This window comes from Anastrepha obliqua, chromosome 1, assembly GCF_027943255.1.
Source record: "Anastrepha obliqua isolate idAnaObli1 chromosome 1, idAnaObli1_1.0, whole genome shotgun sequence".
Classification (NCBI taxonomy): Eukaryota; Metazoa; Arthropoda; class Insecta; order Diptera; family Tephritidae; genus Anastrepha; species Anastrepha obliqua.
In genome coordinates, this window is record NC_072892.1 from 72757245 (window position 1) to 72777964 (window position 20720).

The 20720-nt window shown below is 38.1% G+C and overlaps 1 protein-coding gene across 1 annotated transcript in view; it reads left to right on the plus strand.

The window, feature by feature from the left end:
- Nucleotides 1-10150, plus strand: part of LOC129235346 (dystrophin, isoforms A/C/F/G/H-like) — a 202546-nt gene extending 192396 nt beyond the window's left edge. Inside the window, exons 17-23 of the mRNA XM_054869146.1 lie at nucleotides 3729-3797; nucleotides 5072-5162; nucleotides 5285-5405; nucleotides 5535-5668; nucleotides 9602-9695; nucleotides 9780-9864; nucleotides 10128-10150. Of these exons, the coding sequence (XP_054725121.1) occupies nucleotides 3729-3797; nucleotides 5072-5162; nucleotides 5285-5405; nucleotides 5535-5668; nucleotides 9602-9695; nucleotides 9780-9864; nucleotides 10128-10150 (617 nt within the window). The remainder of the gene's footprint in view (nucleotides 1-3728; nucleotides 3798-5071; nucleotides 5163-5284; nucleotides 5406-5534; nucleotides 5669-9601; nucleotides 9696-9779; nucleotides 9865-10127) is intronic.
- Nucleotides 10151-20720: the final 10570 nt, after the last annotated feature.

Here is a 20720-nt window from a genome sequence, read left to right on the forward strand (position 1 = left end):
GGACTCTTTTTCTTCGCAAAGATGCCAAATTTTTAAAATTTCGATAAAAATTTGTGAAAATTATATTATAATTTGCAATATTCTTAGCAACTAAGTAGTCATTAACCTCAATTAAACACCGCTTATTGGAACGACTTTTGGGACATTTGTCCTCCAACGTATTCTACATACATAACGTGTTATGCATTTTCCAACTTTGTAGATTGATATACAGTTTTTTCGTAAAGGTTTCTTCTTTAACGTTTGCGCAAATTCAAGATCTGAAGTCAGTTTTTGTTATTTATCGAGTAGTGCCTACAATAAATGGGGTTTCAGGTTCCACCACGAGGAGGCAGCAGTTCTATTTTTAGCCTCGTTTTTTATTTTTTTAATTTTATAAAACATAAAAAATTTAAAATAAATACTTTTTTATTTAATTTTTTGCTTAATTTTTAATTTTAAATGTTTGCGTTTAATTGCAAGTGTTACTCCAGCCATAGACACCCGCTCGCAACGAAGTTTAATTACAAGCGAATGATTGTTTTTAATATTCGTTCTCTATATTAGATCTGCCCTTTCGAATTAAGAAAAACTAGCTTGAGATCAATAAGTAGCCATCTCGCAATCCTGTCTATGCGAAGTTTCATTAAAATCAACCAATGGCTTGATATTTTCACCACTTTTGAGGACCGTCAAGACGAATTTGTCTCCTTGGTTAGCTGATTGAACAGATATCCCCATAGAAGAAAGGTGTTAGCTCTGCCTGAAAAAGTTCACTACGAATGATGAGAATGCTAGGCATAAGATATGAGAAGATATATGTATATTCCTTAAAAAAAAATTAATTAAGATCCCACCAAGAATGGACATAGTCCACATATTTCTTCGGTAGAGACCCAGCAGAGTATGAACTTGAACAGATGGTTAGCCTGTGAGGCGGACCTATTGCAATGATTCAAAACCTTTCGCTTCACAGAGGGTCTTATTTCTTATATATTAGGTCGGGTCGATATGTGGGGAGGCATTGCTCTGTGAAAATCATATTCTAGGGATCAAAATAAGAAATTTTGCCGAAGTAACCATACCTCTAAAACGAATTCTGATGTCCCCCAGTTTGGGTCGAACTTTTAGTGTCTTTTGTGGGGAGGCAAAAAAATCGGCCATTGCTCTGTGAAAATCATATTCTAGGGATCAAAATAAGAAACTTTGCCGAAGGAACCATACCTCTAAAACGAATTCTGATGTCACCCAATTTGGGTCGAACTTTTTAGTTTCTTTTCTCATGTAAAGGCCAAAAATGGTGATATTTTGAAATGATTGTATGGGGGACCCCCCAGGGGAGTTCCAGGGGGTGTGCCACTGGCATGGGTGGATCGGCCGTCCAAAGTTAGTGGGGGTCGGTCATACATTTGGACTCGATTGGAGCACTCTAAATGGGTCAAAGTGGGATTTTTCGTTCGACCCAAATTGGGGGACATCAGAATTCGTTTTAGAGGTATGGTTCCTTCGGCAAAGTTTCTTATTTTGATCCCTAGAATACGATTTTCACAGAGCAATGAGCAATTTTTAAATCGACCCGCCCTATTATATATACATATAATTGGCGTTTACTCCTTATTGAGTGTTTGGCCCAGCTCTTCCTGTAGGTCCCTTTAGTCGCTGCACAAATGGAAGGATTTACATATTAGGAGCTTCTTCATGGCATAGGTTTGCCATTGCCTGCCGAGGGGCGACCGCCGTTTTTTATAATTTGATGTTCACGCACGGAGATTCGAACCTACGTTCTCCGAATACCCAATGTTACTCACAGCAACCCATTCGCCTATGGCGACCGCTTATTCCTATTCGTTCTAAATAAACCCAGTCATTTATTAGACCAATGACCGCAATTTAACCTACCACCCAGTAGAGAAGTGTACGCACTGTTGTCCGCAAATAGTATGAATCTGAGTCAGTCTAGTCATTATCGACCTCATTTCCTGGAACGCGTAGTTTGCTTTTTAATTTTTAAAAACTGAGGGTGGTTGTCACAGAACTTCCAACATGGATGTGAAAATCCGTTAATCTGATAGACGGTTCGCTATCTGAAAGTGTTTCCTTATTCACATTTGATCCATGCAAATATCTACTACTACGAATTTTCAAATCAGATACCTCTTCAAGGCAGAAGAAGTGAAGTTGAAAGAATGTATTTTCGAATGGACCAAGAACATTGAAGTCAAGGCAATCAATTATTTTTCAGAAATAGCGCAGCGTCAATAACCATAAAGAGATGAATTTCGAAGCGCTCATGAAATAAATCAAAACCAGAGATGAGACTTAGATCTATGCTTGTGATCTAGAAACCGCCGCTCAAAGAAAGAAAATACTAAAAAGTAGCGGTAAAGTCTATCAAAAATCAGGCGTTACTTGTACTCAAGTCAGCTAACTGGTCACTTGTCCCTGGCGATGTAATCTAACTGCTGGCAAGCTGTTTCGACGTGCTTATACCTAAGAAAAGTGGTGTAGATGAGTTGGTTTAAGAGGACAAGTGAAGAGATAGATGTTGAGTATGTGGCAGCTGCTTCTAGAAAGGATTTAGGGTTGCTACAATAGAATTTTAATTGGCCTATCAGGGATGCCAGATTTGTACAAAACAAATCTTGCCTTTGAGCAACGAGAAATGGAGTCCCATCAAAATAGATTAAGATTGGTGTGCGCACGTATGGTTTAGATTACAAATTACCCATACCCTCTAAAATACACTCTTGCTCAAATACGTCAGTTCCCTATTGTTCATGGCATTGAAATATGCAAAGTATCCTCCAGCTACTTGGGACCCTTCATACAGGCTCTTCCTCTTCTACTTCTTGCCAACTTTTACAAAAGTCGTTTCCAGGAATAGCCAATTTAGTAACCTGCAAGAGAATCAGGCATTGCTCAGTAAGCACAAAGGTTATGGTGCATAGCCATTCGGCTTTGTTCTGTCTGCTGAGAGTGAAGGGTGTATCTTGAGCTAGCGTATTAGTCTTACACTTATTTTTAGGTCACAACTGACTGCAACCCCTTGAAACTTAGAAGGAAAGATATTTGGTTGATGGTCGGCAGCATTACAGGACACAACCCATGGGGTCAGCATATGACCACCATTGGAATCATCGAGAACCCGGTATGCCTGTCATGCTTGGAGGAGGCGGATAGCACTGAGCACTTTCTCTGTGAGTGTCCTGCCTTTGCTAGAGCAAGGCTACGAATATTGGGTTCCGATGTCATGAGAATGAGTAATATTCGTTCTCTAAAACTGGAGGATATTTACAGATTTGCCAAAGAATCTGGAAAATTCTCACAGGACTAACTATCTCTATCTCTGTCTCTATTCTTTCCTATCTCTTTCTCTGATAGTTTTCTCCTTCCCTTCTTGACTATCTACCCCCTTTCCAGATATTTAAATACAATGGGCTCTTTAGCTTGAGTGTTTTAGGAGCCACCAAATCTCCTGGTGCTCCTTGGCTCGATTTTTTCAAATTCAATTCAGACTGCAACCCCCATGGTCACTTTTGATATCAGCGAAGTTTCTTCTAGTTAGTTTTTTTATTATTTTTTTTTCGACTAATACTAACCGTCCAGTAGAACGAGCTAACTATCTACAAGATTTCTGAAAAACTAAGTTTTCTGTAGCTATGAAGTATCCGTGATATTCTTGCCTCTAAATATTTTATGTTTCAACTAAAAGTTCTTTTTCATTAATTATGTTTTTATTCATTGCATAGCCTTAAAGCAATTTTCCCTAGCGCCTCATTGCGCTGCCGATTTGGATTACATGCGTTGTTGTTTGAAAGGTAAAACTAAATAATAAAAAACTTTGGGATTTTTAACCGAAATAGCACTAAAAATGATTAAAAATGAACTAGTTAACAGAAAATAAATGTCGTTCATTAATATTTTGCTAGCTAATCACAAAGAAATGCCACAACACATAATAAAAAGCAAATACAACTCACTAATAAAAATAAATCAGAAAAAGTAGGTGACAAACAATGTTTGTATAAAATGGAGAACTGTCATTATCCATCTAGTGACCATCTGTACTAAAAAGTTCCTTCCATTTGTCAAATAACAAAAACAAAAAAAGTACCTTTGGCATATATGAAAGTTTTAGAAAGTAAAAGCTTTAGAAACTTTGAAATGTATGAAAGCTCTAAAAAACTTTCAACGGTTCATAGATTTAAAAAAGTTTCATAAGTAGAATTACAGTTACATAAGTTTATCTACCTCCTAGCTAAGGTTGCCTTACATTTTGTGCTTTAGAGAACAAAAGCTTTGAAAATGAAAACTTCTATATGTAGATAGAGAAGCATATCCATGTTCTTGAGTCAAAATCGAAAAACATATAATACTTCTTTTCACCACAATAAGTTTTGCCCACACTCTCCTACTAATTGCCATTAATTGGATATAAATTTGCTCTACCGTTATGAAAGTAAAAATAAAAAAATATACGTTGAAAGTACTTATGACAGTTTTAAAAAATAAAATCGTTTGGAAATGAAAGCTGTACAAGAGCTAAGATAACTTTCACACGTGAGTTAAAAGCTCATTCGTATTTCTGACCCTGCTTTAAAGAAAAATATGCCCCTTGCCACTATAATAAGCTTAGCCACCACTTCCCTAACATATGCCACTAATGCTACATAAAAAAGTTTGCATGATTGTCAATTATTTTTAATTGTGAAAATAACAAAAAGGTTTCCGGTACCACAGGTTCAATTTTTATTTCGTTGGGCAGCACAAATAAATAATCTTCAGGAAGGGCCAACCATCGGTGAAGGTCACAAGTATGGCCCGAAACTTCATTATCGTGAATACTTTCACTGAAGCTGCTTAAAAAGTGCACATAACAAAAGCTTTCACTTACTTCAATAGCTGCTGCCGCTGCTGCTGCAAGTGAAAGCTCAATCACGTACACTGTTTTTTGTACTCACCTTTGTTGTAATCTTTATATTATTTTTTTATTATTTTCAGTTCTGTATAATTTTTAACATAGCTAACTTTTCCACACTAAAGCACTCCTTTAAATACCAATCTGATTTTTATTGTTATGTTCTTTCTTTAGTTACTCGTTTACGCGAACACTGGGATGAGACTTCACAGTGTGTGCTGCAACGCGCTGCCCAATTGAAAAATATGCTCAGCGACTCACAGCGGTGAGTATGAAGTGTAGTTGTAAACTTGTAGTAGAGCTTATGCTACATTTTAATAAAGCTAATGCACATTAATTTCAAAATTTTGCTCACTCGCTACTTTCTCTTTTTCTGTTGGTACGCAGTTATGAAACTAAGCGTTTGGAGTTGGAAAAATGGCTGGCACGCATGGAGGCACGCGCTGAACGTATGGGCAGCGTAGCCACTACCGCTGATGTTCTGGAAGCGCAGCAGAAGGAGCAAAAGGTGGGTGTCCAGCTGCGAGGCTTACTGCTTACGCTGAGTGGTGCAATTCTGCTCGAATTATTAATTCGATATTTTATTTTAATCTTTGTGTGTTTTTTTTTTTTTTTTGGTTTTTTTATAATTCTACAGTCCTTCCACGCCGAGCTGCATCAGAATAAACAACAATTTGAACTTTTTAATGCCTTGACACAGAAGTTGATTGCTGTTTATCCTTCGGATGATACTACGCGCATCAAAAAGATGACAGAGGCTATCAATCAAAGGTGAGTGCTTTTGGTTTCTAATAATCGTGCATAGTATTTAAGACCCTAATGTGCGAGGATGCCTTCGGGCCATTCATTTTTTAACTTCACTGGTTTGTTTCATACCGCTTATTGTTGGTCAAATATATTTCTACATGTTAAAACAAAAACTAATAAGTTGAGATTTCTTTCTGTTACTGCCCACCAAACTAATAATTTGAAATTTACACTGGTACTTTGGTATTCTCTGAATTATTTAAATAAATAAATAATTGGCACGTACACATCTGTTAGGTGTTTGGCCGAGCTCCGCCTCCTATTTCTGACGTGCCACAAATGGAGGGACCTACAGTTTTAAGCCTATTCCGAACAGCAAATATTTTTTATGAGGAGCTTTTGATGGCAGAAATACACTCGGAGGTTTGCCATTGCCTTTCGATGAGTGACCGCTAGTAGAAAAAACTCTTTCTTTTATTTGATGTTCATGTACGGAAATTCGAACCTACGTTCTCCGAATTCCGAATGGTAGTCACGCACCAACCATTCGGCTACGGCGGCCGTTAATTAATTTTTAAGTGTACATTATTGTGTTGAAGAGATGGTTTTTGCCAGTAATTATTCAAACAGGAGGATTAAACTGTCGCTGCAGTCGAGTGAGTTGTACACCAGTGTCATTCGATTGTTCCGTGTTCGACCGCTACTGTAGGCATGACAAATTAAATGATAGGCAAAGTGTTTTTTCTAACAACGGTCGCCGGTCGGCAGGCAATGACAAGTTTCTGAGTGATTTTCTCCCATTAAAATGGATCTCATAAAAACCATCTGCAATTTGAAGTCGGCATAAAGATTTAGGTCTTAACAATTTCAGAACGTAAACCACAAATTATATGAGAAGTTAGGCTAAATGCCTAACGAAACTTATTTGCTTTATATAAGTATAATCTCCACTCGACGAACGAAGGAAACGGCACTTACTAGGCCTCTTCTCACTGGAATACTAACCAGTATATGAAGGTGCAATACGGAGAATGGGGCGCCGCTTATAAATTTTACATCAGCTGTGAAGAGTGCGCTTCAGGTTGTTTGTGAACCACTTTTTCTAGGATCTGAACAGTTCTGGCTCATTTCGCCAATCTACTGGGCTGCCCATATTCGACGGACCCATGTGTTTTTTTCTAAATCAAAGAAAAACACAGTTTTTTTGATGTTGACGATAATAATCCTTTTATTTGGTGCAAGTAGATTTGTTGACATTACTTTTTGAATATGATATCTCTCAAATGGCCGCCTTGAGCCTGTACGGCGTATTGGGCCCGTTTTGCAGCAAATCCCATAGTTTTAGCTAACATTTCGGCTGGAATAGCGGCTATTTCCTCGCGGATGTTGTTCTTGAGCTCTTCTGTGGTCTTTGGCTATGTTAATATAAACCTTTGATTTTAAATATCCCCACAAGAAGAAGTCAGGTGGCGTTAAATCGGGCGAACGCGGTGGCCAGTCAAAATCGCCATTTTTCGACATCAAACGACGAGGAAACAATTTCTTCAAAAAATCGACTGTAGTGCGAGCTGTGTGTGGTGGAGCGCCGTCTTGTTGAAACCAGAACTGCCTCATACGCTTTCGACGAATAATTGACATCACAAAAGTGGTTATTATATCGCCATGACGCTCCTGATTGACGGTAACCATCTTCATTTTCGAAAAAAAACGGCCCAATAATCGTTTTCGCACTAACGCCGCACCAATCAGTGACATTTTCGTCGTAAAGAGGTACCTCTTGAATGTCCTGAGGATTTTCAGTGGCGTAAATACGACAATTTAGCTTATTTACCGTCCCATTCAATAAGAAATGAGCCTCAGCGGACATGATGATTTTGTTCCAAAATTGCTCGTCATCTTCAGCCATTTCGATGACTCTTTGGGCCCATCTAAATCAATGCGGATAATTCGTTGTAAAGTGGTCCGAGCAATGCCCAACTGCTGAGAACGGCGATTTTGGGATGTCTTTGGCGACGTCTCAACAAGAGAAATATTCTCATCTGATCGCCTTGGTCGGTTTTGATTTGGTCTCTTTGGATTAGAAAGAGCATCACCAGTCGAAAGCCTTTCGTACAAACGTTTAATGGTGACTTAGAAGACGCACTTTTCACATTATTTAATGTTTTATACGCACGTTGAGTTTTCACAATTGACTTCTTTTGTTGAATGTAAATTTCAACAATTTGGGAGCGCTCGCGTGGCGTGTACTGTTCCATGGTAAAAATCTGCTTGGACTGACGCCTCCAACGCGGTATGTCATTAAGCGATCTGACGTCTGTCAAAAGATACAGGGTTGCCAGATGGCTCCGTCGAATATGGGCAACCCTGTACTTATAGTCATATTCTACAATGGTGCATGTTTTCACATTTAGATTCTTGTGTTATCATCTTGATGTACCAACAAATAAGTTTTCGCTTATAAAGCGACATATTCTTCTTCTTCTTCTTAATTGGCGCGATAACCGCTTACAAAGCGCGCCAGTCGTTTCTTTCTTGTGCTAACCGGCGCCAATTGGATACACCAAGTGAAGCCAAGTTCTTCTCCACCTGATCTTTCCAACGCAGAGGAGGCCTTCCTCTTCCTCTGCTACCACCTGCTGGTACCGCATCGAACACTTTCAGAGTCGGAGCGTTTGTATCCATTCGGACGACATGACCCAGCCAACGAAGCCGCTGGATCTTTATTCGCTGCGCTATGTCTATGCGGCATTTCGATGTTGAACATTCTTTGCATAGATAGATGTACCTTTTTTGCTGCACAGAGGCGGGTGCGGATCGTACGTACATCTAATACATCCATCTATCACAACATGATCGATTTGGTTTCGCGTTTTTCGATCAGGAGACAGCCAGGTAGCTTGGTGTATCTTTTTATGCTGGAATCTGGTGCTGCAGACTACCATGTTTCGGGCCCCGGCGAAGTCGATCAGCCTCTGTCCGTTACCGGATGTTTCGTTGTGCAGGCTGAATTTTCCGACTGTGGGACCAAAAATTTCCTCCTTGCCCAGGGTGGGTGGTTAAAGTCGCCAAGCACGACTTTTATGTCGTGGCAGGAGCAGCGCTCATAGAAGCGTTCCAAGCGCTCATAGAAGGAATCTTTGGTCGCATCGTCCTTCTCTTCCATCGGGGCGTGGGCGCAAATTAGCGAGATGTTAAAAAATCGCGCTTTGATGCGGATTATTGCGGGACGCTCGTCCACCGGAGTGAACGACAGTACACCGAATTTGCGCTCCTTTACATGACAGCCGTAGTAGACGTCGCATGGTCCTATGGGTTTCTTACTTTGCCCCGTCCATCGCATCTCTTGGATGGCAGTGATGCCAGCCTTTACTCTCACGAGGACATCAACCAGCCGGGCAGAGGCACCTTCCCCATTAAGGGACCGGACATTCCAAGTGCATGCCCTCAAATCATATTCCTTGTTTCGTTTGCAGGGGTTTTCATCAGTAAATGCAGTTCTCATCCGAAGCTTTGCAGTTCTTTTCATTGGGGGGGATTTTTAAGCGGCGGGTCCCAAACCCAACGCACAACCAGCTATCCTGGAATGCTTCGTCTTCTCACGATAGCTTACTCCCGAACGGGTGTTCGGAAGCTACCCGGAGGATACGTGGGATAATCCCGGACGTTGTGAGTTGCTTGAACCAGATGTAGAAGAATCGTCCTGGCCACTCTCAAGTGAATGGCGATCAGTAACTTTCCCCACTTGTGTGATCTTCTACACATGGAACCATCCTCCTAGCGACATATTCTACAGAATTAAAATCTATCGATAAAATTTTCATACCTTTGCTTATGCGTCGTTATTCCACCAACAGTTTCTATCCTACCACACCTTTGTTTAGCACAAAATAAGCTTTAGTGAATGCTATAGGTTCGCTAGATTTGCGAGATGAACTAACAAATTTTGATATTTTTCAGATATTCAAATTTAAATAATGGCGTCATCAATCGTGGCAAGCAACTTCATGCCGCCGTACACAGTCTTCAGTCGTTCGACCGCGCTATGGATCAAGTATGTGCCTCTTACAATTTAATATTTTTTTCTTTGTAATTGTAAGTCAAATAACTAACTATATTTTCTAATGATGGTGTGTAGTTTCTCGCGTTTCTCTCCGAATCAGAATCACTTTGTGAGAGCGCCGAAGCTGAAATCGATCGCAATCCACTCATGTTCAAGGTAAGTAGAGCTGCTTTCTTTTTAATTCTGAAAAACAAATTAATCTTTAGAAGAAAAAATTGTGTGCTACCTTCACTATGTAAAATTCTTCACAAATATCCTTCATTGTAACCTCACAATTTCCCGAAATATTTGGCGCAACCGTATAAGTAAACACTTGAAATTTTGTTCTGAAGTGATAAGATAAAAATATTGGGAGCAAGTGTGAAACTTGTCTTCAAGATCAAAATATAATTGTATATTTGGACATTTCTTTTCACGCTTCAGTTGGTGTCTCTATTAACACATAGAGTGCCAAGCGGATTTGACGAAAATCTTTATCGGAGCCCAAACTTTGTTTTTTACTTACTATAAAACGGCATGAAAGTGGTATTAATTTGTTTCTGCGTGAACCCCAACAGCTTATTGCTTTTCTTAGATTTTATAACTGTATTCATATGCAGCAAGGGGTTTTGTAGGACGTGGCCTTGTATGGCCAAATTGGAAGTTAGACAGATTTGTTTTGTAAATATTAGCTTATTATAAAGACGTAAAAAAATACATACTGTGAGACGCACAAAAGCGAACGATGAGTCCTAAGAGAAAGAGTCCCTGTCTACGATTTTGTATGGCGTGGCACCCAAATAATTTTACTATTAGGTCAGGAGGCCAGCAAGATAAAAATATTTCGATTTTCTTGACTTCAGTTGTGCACTTTTTCAACCAACTCAAGTTTACGAAAACATTTCGCGATTTCCCTTTTTTTCGATTGCATTCAATTAAAAGTACCAAATTTCACCAAAAGGGAATAAAAAAAGCAAAACTAAAAATTGTATAATATATAGCTTAGTTTTAGCCAAATCGGCACTAAAATACTTCCAACCTTATCAATTTATCGGCTTCCATACGCTTCACACGTCTGAAAGCCGGTTCGACTTCCGCGCGTAATCTTTTTGGTTTCATCATGCATACAGAGCATCGTATTATGCTCCTGAACTGGGTAACAGCAGTCGTATGAGATGTTATCGAACATGTTTTTCTGATTGGTTTATAGATTCGTCCACTGTATTCTAAGCCAAGTGCACCAAGATAATTTGGGATCGCTCCACCGATCGCCTTGTATGGGCGATATGTTGTCTTTGTCCGAAGTGTCATAGATGCTTAAGCCAATCTTCGCCAAAAATTTGTGATATGCACCTTTATGTTGTCGCGCAAATAGAGGATCCAACAGGTTTATGCCGCCTCTAAATGGCAGATGGCTTTTTATGAAAAGCGTTTTTAAGCTAATTCAGTTCAGGTTCATTCAGTCTAAGTAGTCTAATAAGACTAGATTGCATATTAGAAAGTAAATATCCTAAAAAGTATTAATTTCTACAAGCAATGGATTTTATTATATCCATTAATCATTCATGGGTAAAATTCGGCGACCCGACGTTTCTTCTACTTCCAATTGATTTCAATAAGACGGAAGGTAGTTTTCGTGGAAGCAGTTGAAATGCAAATTGAAAAATTGCCGTGAAATTTAATTTTACTATGTAGCACGTTACCCGGGAAATATGGTTCCAAGTTATTGTACGCACTCTAATTTTATATGAACATGTGCAAGCTGCGATTGAAAAAATCGTAAGGTTGCAGGAGATTTGTCAGTACGCGTCGAGCGGCGACCGCTGTTATAAAAAACTTACTTACATTTAACGCCCCCAGTGAGTATCATACCAAGGCCTGCTGCCTGATTGCGTGCACAACAGACTGCCTAAGAATATGTGCATAAAATATACCTACAAATGTATAAAGTACATAATCTTAGTAAATATGCAATAATAATCTCTAACATTGAGCTCATTAAAAATGTTTATTTGGTTAACTGAGCAAGCTTTCTAACAATACAAAACATCATAGATACGGGAATTAAACATTTGAGCTATTGTAATAGGTACATTCGTATATATATCTACACATTTGCATTGCGTCCCTGCAGAGAAAATCTGTAGTACTCAAACGAAGCCTCCGGTTCAGAACTGGCATGATTTGACCAGTACCGGACTACTTTGCAATTCAAAACGCCAGTGGCGGCATCTGTCTTTAAAGTATAAAAGTGTCAAAGCCTAAAACATATGAGGTCGATGGCTTCGGACTCAGTATAATGCAAGTTCAACTCGGACCGGCAGGACTCGGCTTGAAAGTTCCTAAAGATGTAAGTGAATTTGTATTTAAGAAGCGTAGCTCAGACTGGTCACATTTAAATTAAAATAAACGTAAATTATCAACCTGCTATGATTGCAATAATTAAAAAAGGACACAAATAAATAGTCACATATATTTTGCCTCTTCCAAAAACCAATGTTAAGGGGGCCGTCCAGATGATGCGCTAAAAAAAAAGCTATTTTTGGGAATTATTTTTGAGTATGTAATGAAAGATGCAGATACAGATATTGTTAGATATAATAAATAAAGTCTTAAATTGTGAAAATAATTTTTTTTATTCATTTTATTGCATTTTAATGTACAAAATGGTGGCCGCGCGTAAACGTCTTCAAATCGAAGTGCAAAACGGTACCAAGCAGATCTCGGGAACGGCTAGTCTGAATCAAAAAAATCAAAATGGGTTAGATTCAGCATAACAAATACAAGTAATCCACCTATAAAAATCAATATTTATCGAAAAATATCAAAATGGCTGACAAAAATTTAAAAAAATGCACTTCTTTTCGCTGTTTTTTTAAAAAAACAATTAGTAACAATGCAAAATTTTAATATTTTATAGGTGGACTACCTCGTTTAGTATGTGTAGATTATGTGGTTTAAATTTCAAAAGAATCTGTCTAACAGTTTTTGTAAACTCTTGGTACCGTTTTTAAAACGTTGTTTTGAGAAAAACGCGTTTAAAGTTTTTTTTAATATAAAATTGAAAAAAAATCTTACCTCGACTCAATCAGCAATGCCTGCACCGTAGGCAACACCTTCTGCACTCTCCATTTCATCATTCTTCTGCAATTGAGCTCGTTTCCTTTTCGTTCTGGCCTCTTTTGAAGACTCCAAGCTGCGGCGATTCGCATTGTTGACGCGCTCGCTATCATTCTTCCGAAACTTTTATCGTTCGATTGCTTCAACTTTTCTGCTGATTTACTCGCATAATCAGTGTTTGTTTCGTCTGAAACCTGATTACCACGGAATGGATGCCCTTTGTTAAATGGTTTCGAACGAACTCTCTTTGCTCTGCTGCCTTTCCCCATGACGAATGCGATCGATAGTGCTTGCACGAAGTCAAAAGCGAAATTGATGTAAAGTAGCAGTAGACGAGATTCAAGGCTCGTTTTGCTCCAAAAAGTGAATAATACTGCTTACTTTCTAAGAGAATAAGTCAGAAGAGACAATATATCTTACACCGTAAGAAGCGGCAGCTGCCTCTATTGTCAAAAAGGGATTAGCCCACCGAGGAGTCGAGAGAGCGCGTATACCTGTCTGCGCGCACGGGCAAGCGCTTCTAGGTAGTGATGTTCAGGTAAGAAAAAAATATATTACACTGCTCCGAATTCTCTGAAATTTAAACATAATATTTCTACATACATACTCGTATACTTTCGAAAAATGTAAAAAAAAAAAATTGATTTTTTGAAAGTGCTAAACTAGACGGCCCCCTTAAGACGTCCTAAATGGTGCGATAATGCTGTATGCTATTAACATTTGCGGCAGACATGTCTATGTTCTATGCTAAAAAAAAACCCAAATCAGAGTACATTTTGTGACTGCTTCGATGTTAGTTTCCCCGCTCAATATTTTTTTTAACCCACCAATAAATACTGAATAAAAAATAGAAGTGCAAATTGTAACAATTCATTACATATTTAAATCCAAGAAAGTTAAGTAAATTAAGTATTTATATTTCATAAAAATTTATCATGTGCTTACAAGTTATCAAATGAGCCTCCATGTGCCTTTTAGAAAAATTAATTAGAATGTTGGCTTCAATCGATTCCATATTCGCGGGAATAGATAATAGTCGAAGGACACAGAATTAGGTGAAAACGTTAAATGATGTAGCAAAATAATTTGTCTTTTTGTCAGAAATTCACTCGCAACTCCCGGCTGATGAGTTTTTGCTACGAATCGCTTCAAGACACCCAAATAAAAGTTTCTAGTGACTGTTTGGACTGGGTGAGAAAATTCTTTATGCACAATTAATGAAGAAAAAATGAGCGTAATCTACACATTTAACTTTTCCAGACGACTTTTTTGGGTGCCTTTCTCTGGTGGCTGCAATTTATTTATTATTACTTTGATCATTAGTTTTTGAAGTGAAAACTTCTTTAGAATCGTTGATTTGGATTTGAGAAAAAGTGAAACGAAAAAAGCGACACTCTTGGCTACGAAGCGTTATATTATATGTTGATATAAACGTAGCGACGAACTAAATAACTTTTAGGCCAACGCCGACAGCATGGCGCGGTAGCCGAGCTTCCGATAGTAGTAGCTTCCGATCCAAAATCCTTGGTTCGAATCATAAGAAAAAAAAATTTTTTATACAGTTATTTTATTTTATTTTATGATATGTTTATGAGGAGCTTTTTTTCATGGCAGAAATACACTCGGTGTTTTGCCATTGCCTGCTGAGGGGTGAGCGCTATTAGAAAAATAGTTTTCCTTAATTTTGGTGTTTTCACCGAGATTCGAACTGACGTTCTCTCTGTGAATTCTGAATAGTAGTCACGCACCAACCCATTCGGCTACGGCGTTTGTTTAATTTTACTGCTGCAAAAATGAGGGAAAATATTTGAATAAAGTTTGCTTACTGTTTACACATTTTCCAAACGTGACGGAGAACCAAAAAAAAAGTCGATTTTCAAACAAATACGAGTGCATATGTGTAATTGTGTTAGAGTTTCGGTCACGCCCCAGCAAAACCTGCGTGCATATGTGTTTGTAACATTCAAAAAAATGTAATTGTGTTAGAGTTTCGGTCACGCAGGTTTTGCTGGGGACGCTCATAATAGCAACCGCGTGTGTATTTTTATATTCGTAAATATTTTCATTTTTAAATATTTACCGCAATTATGCCGAAAAATAATGCAGAAAAGTGTCGTGAATATCGAGAAAAAAAAATCAATAAATAGCATCACGGAATTCATTCACGAAAATTTAATAAAGTATACACCAGAAGTATCGGGGATACTTAATATAGAAAAGATTACGATAAAGTTCCAATGATTTTAAGTGGCGATTTTAACGTAAATTTTTCATTGGACACAGCGGTTCCTTCAATTGACTTTCTCAATACAACATTCAATTTAAAAATGTGTAACAATCGCACTGAATCGACAACACGATCAAAAACAACAATTGACGCGGTATTTCAAAGATATGTTGACAACATCGAAACCAAAGCATTTGTATCATATTTTAGCTATCATAAGCCACTCGTATCATTTGTTGAAATTGAAAACATTGAGGATGAATAATATATTAATAAAATGAAGAAAATAAAATATGAACTTTATAGCAATATTATAATGAACCTATAATTATCCCGCCCCTAATGCTGCTTTCGTCTCATTCTCTCTCAGTTTGTCTTACGGAAGGTTTCACTTCTATCGCGTCTAACCGTTAGACTGGTATTTTTTTATTCAAAGTAGTACCTCGTCCCGCCGTCAATGCGATCGGTTTCAGATAACGTTTTCATCATCTTTTACATTCAAATGTCAGACTTATCTCGCAGAGGGATAATACGGCAGGAGGTGAAATTAACATTTTTTCTAAATATTCTTTTTATTTATGAATAGAGTTTGGCTTTTTAATGTACGAGGTGTGTTCAAAAAGTATCGCGCATTTTGAATTTTCGCATTTTCGAATTTCGATTTTTTTTGTGGCGATTTGTTGGTACACTCATGTCTCTCAAAATGGCCGAACTATTTTGAATGTTCAGTTAATTGTTGACAGCTGCTTTGCTTGCACGTGTTTCGGCTCGTCTTCGATTTTTACCTATTCAAAACGATGGATCAAAGAACCTGTATCGAATTTTGTGTGAAAAACATAATTACAGTTAGTAACAGAAGTAAGTATACACCGGACACGTTTTCAATTTTCCTCCAATCGATTCCTTCAACCAACCTAAGTTGTAACTAAATTGTGTTTTATTTACAGGAATGAAATACAAAAATCATATTTAATCCAAATAGTGACGAAATTTTGAAAAGGAACAAAATTCTAGCTTTTTATATTAAACTATAAAAATTCATGTCTTAAAAGTAAGTATACAGTTCGTCATATTATTAATTTGTGAAATCAAAAACATAATTAAAATCAAATCCTAGTATTTGGTTGAATAACCACTAGACTTTACAATCCCTTTAAGTCGTGATGGCATTGATTTCACCAAGTTTTCAGTTACAGCTGGTGGTATTTTATTCCATTCCTCTTGAAGGACGTTTTTCAGTTGTTCCTTATTTCTAATCGGATTTTTACGTATTTGCGGCTTTAAATGATCGATTGGGTTGGTATACGGGGACTGTGGCGATGTTTTCAGCTGTTTTCGCACATTGTATAACAGCCACTCTCGTACAATGTTGGATGTGTGCTTGGGGTCAAAATCCTGCTGGAAGATAAATGTTCCTCCAAGGCCTAATTTCGTTGCGCTTTCTTTTAAATTATTTTCCAAAATATTTAAATAACCATCGGTCCAAAATATTTTCGATTAATACCAAGTTTCCAACCCCGTTCGCAGCCATATATACCGAAACCATCACAGAACCTCCTCCATGCTTCACAGTGCCCGTCATATTGTTTGGATCCAATTCCGCGTTAACTTTTCTCCAAACTTTTTCACGGCCATCAGATCCACAGATACTGAACTTACACTCATCAGAAAATATGACTTGGTTCCAAAACGTTTCGTCATATTTTTCATGATCTTTTGCGAATGAAATCCGTTTACTCCGATTGACACTGGCTTTTTCCTAACATTGCGCCCATGATAACTAGCACTATGCAAAACCCGGCGAATAGTTTGGGTGCTGAATTGTTTTCCAGTCTCATTTTCAACTTCAGATTTCAATTTGGGGTCTATTATTTTAGGAGTTTGTCCTGATTTTCCGTACGCCTAAGCTTTTTTCTCTGGGACTTAAGAGCGGCGGACGCCCTCAACGCTCTTTATTAGTAGTGCTTCCCGCACTTTTATATTTATTCACAATATTTTGAACTGTAGCAAAACTCCTATCTATCAAACGACCGATTTCTCGCAATGATTCATGTTCCTTGTGATATTTTATAATCAGTTTTTTAAATCATCAGAAAGCTCTTTTCCTTTTCCATTACTAAAAATGCCGCTAGCGATGGCCAATACTTCGAATAAAATATTTTGTACCGTTTTTTCACAATAAAGCCCCAAATCTTCGAAAAAAACCTTTAAAACTAATTCAACCTCCCAATAATAAAAAACGTACTTCCCTAAACTTTTATACTCACTTTAATTATTTCCTTTTAATAGCTTTAACTTTTTTAATCTATACGTAAAAATAAATGTTTTGCTAACTGATCAGCCGTTTGATGTATACTAACTTTTGTGACATAAATTTCGCTGGCATCAAAGACAAAGCAAAGCGTGAATAACGGTACCTAAAATTTACAGCTAAATTAAGGCGCATATGAAAGCTTATCCCAGTACACAATTACCATGTGTTAAATATTTTTATTACGTATTAAGGAAAGCGTTAGCGTCAAACAATTCCATAAATCAGGCTCCTGTATACTTATTTATGTTACTAACTGTAAGTGCGCGGATGCATTCCGAATGTTGACTGTGTCATGCGGAGAAACTGCTTTGGACCAAAGCAACGTTTATCGGTGGTACAAAATGTTTGCAGAAGGCAGACAAAATGTGAACGACGAAAAGCGTCCCGAGCACTTTAACTTCAGACGAAAAAATTGATGTAGTGAAGAAAATGGCATTGGCCAATCGCCGAATCACCGTTAGAGAAGTTGTTGAGGATCTAGACATATCGATTGACTCGTGCCATTCGATTGTTTTCAATGATTTGGGCATGAGACGGGTCGCCGCAAAATTCGTACTCAATATCGACTAAAAGCAGCATCGCATGAACATTGCTAGTGAAATGTTGGACTTTATCCGCGACGACCCAAATTTGCTCTAGAGGGTCATAACTGGTGACGAATCGTGGGTTTATGGTTATGACGTGGAAACCAAAGCTCAATCATCTCAATGGAAGCTGCCGCACGAACCAATACCGAAAAAAGCGCGCCAAGTTTGGTCGAATGTAAAAGTTTTGCTTACGGTTTTCTTCGATTGCAGTCGTTATGAGCTCTTGCCACAGGTTGTTGCGCATCATAAGCTCTTGCCACAGGGCAAAACGGTCAATAGGGAATATTATCTGCAAGTTATGCGCAATTTGCGCGAAGCAATCTGCCAGAAACGCCCGGATTTGTGGAAGAACAAAAATTGGCTCTTGCATCACGATAACGCCCCTGCTCACACATCGTTGCTTGTGTGCGAAATTTTGGCCAAAAACAACACACTAATGATGCCACAGCCACCGTGTTCCCCAGACCTGGCCCCCTGTGACTTTTTCTTGTTCCCGAAACTGAAGAGGCCCATGAAAGGACGACGCTACGCTACGATCGACGAGATACGGCATCGAAGGCGGAACTGAACAAGACAAAAAAAAAATGATTTTTTGAAGTGCTTCGAAGATTGGAAAAATGTTGGCACAAGTGCATAATATCTCATGGGGATTACTTTGAAGGGGACAAAATAGATATTAATGAATAAATAAATAATTTTTGAAAAAACACAAAATTCGCTATATCATTTGAATACACCTCGTAGAGCGTAATTTCTCGAATTTAACACTAGGCCGGAAATATTGAAAAAGGAAAGCAGAACGAGTTGACAACTGTTCTACGTGGTACTAAATCCAAATTACTGATAAAGAACGAAAAAAGGGTAATTCACAACTAGTAGGATATGTTCATGTAAACTTTATGGTTTTTGCGGAAAAGAGAAGGATTTTGAACTATACCCTAGCTTTAACTTTTGTAGTAGTGAACCAGTGCGGCACTAATGGATTTTCCTGTAGGGAAATACCTCGTACCCAATGTCTCATTCCCACTATTGTTTTTTACAAACAAATGAAGGCAAAGAAATTTTATTTGCCTGTTTATTTTGAATTTGTAGTTTTAAAAATATTCTACTTTCCAAACCAAAGAGTTCAATGCGCCCATCCCCAGCCACATTGCACATGTCTATTTGAAAGCTGACAGGAAAAACAAAAATAAACCAAAAACAATGTCGTACAAGACATAACCGTTAATTAAATTTGTTGTTATCAAAGTGCACTTGAAAATTCATAAAAATTAACGAGAGAGAGAGAGAAGTGCGTGTGGCTGTGTGTCTGCATGTGAAGGAAATGCGATTGCATGGGCGTCTGTTTTTCTTCAGCTATCACAAAAGCAACTACAGACGACGGCACAGACGCTGCACTTCATATGAAATTAATTTTGGCATGCGAGGTCCAAGCACAACAATTATCGAAACGATTACTTTTGAGTCTCAAGTGCCGATAGAGTGTTGGTTAGCTCCCTTGAAAAAGCGCCAGCAAGCTGCGGTGCTTTTTGCATTTATTCATTTAATTTTATTCTTTGCCTTTATTTCACTTTCCACAACTTCTCCGTCAATTTCTGTTTTTTTTTTATAGTTTTTTTGGCGCTTATCAATCGCTTAAGTGGGAGCACAGATTCATTTGTTCTGATTTCATTCATTCAATTTTTTCACTTACATATCCGAGTATCTCCCCTTTTGCTTTCCGATACTTACAATCGATTCAATTAAAATGGAAATTAGTAGGAAAAACTTGCAAGCAAAAAGTGTCGGTATGTATACAAGAAAAACCAATAAAAAACTGCCCACATACTGCAAGAAGAGCGCATGTACTATATGTTTATCACCGCATGTATTTTGATTGCTGTGCGCTCGCTTCCTTGCAACATTGTCGCTGCCAAAAGCAGCAGCACTTAAGGCGTCTGGCATAAGTTGCACCACGCTTGCCGCACCGGCCGGCGTGCAGGCACGTAAACATACAGACACTCTTTGAAGGTAACAGCTAACAGCCGATACCCCGCTCGTTTCTGCATAGCTCACCATAGTTGGTGCATCTGTGTGGCCACTTGAAATGAATTACATGATTCCTTTGCTCGCACTTTACTTTTTTGTGTGTTTTTTTTCTCTTTCTTCCCTCAGCACTTCTACGTATCTTTCATCCTCGTGCTTAAATCTTTCTTTCGCTTGTATAAATTTGAATTTTTTAAACGCTTTATGCCTACGCATATATAATACTCGTACTTTGAGTAAAATTTTCTTAATTTGATTTGACGCATCGTATCGGTGTCTTTGCTCTACGCCCACACAAACACCCACAGCCTTATATTTGTATGCATGAAAATCTGCGCGAATGAATGAAAGAACAATGCGGGCGTTTATATGGTGGGATACTTTGGAAAATCTATTGAGTTTAAATGAGTTGTTTTCGATCTTTAGTTATGGTTTATTGAGATTAATTTTTACATTCATAATAAAGTGATGCCATCTGGCTCTCAATTAAAAAAAAGCGAGCTAATAGAGCTAATCCATCTCTATAGTTTTCGATTTGCACTCGTTGCTGATCTTGTGCATTGATATTAAGAAGTATTCTTCTCTCGGAATAAGCGATGTCGGACGAGTTAAAAAAAGCGCATAACTGGGGTTTCCTCGTGGTGGTAACTGGCACTAATTATATACACTAAGGGAAGCCAAAGCCTCCCCCGCCTAGTATTCCCAATGATAAGAAGGACTTTGTTTTCTTCTGCTGCCTCCTCGAAATACTCTGAGAAGCTGGA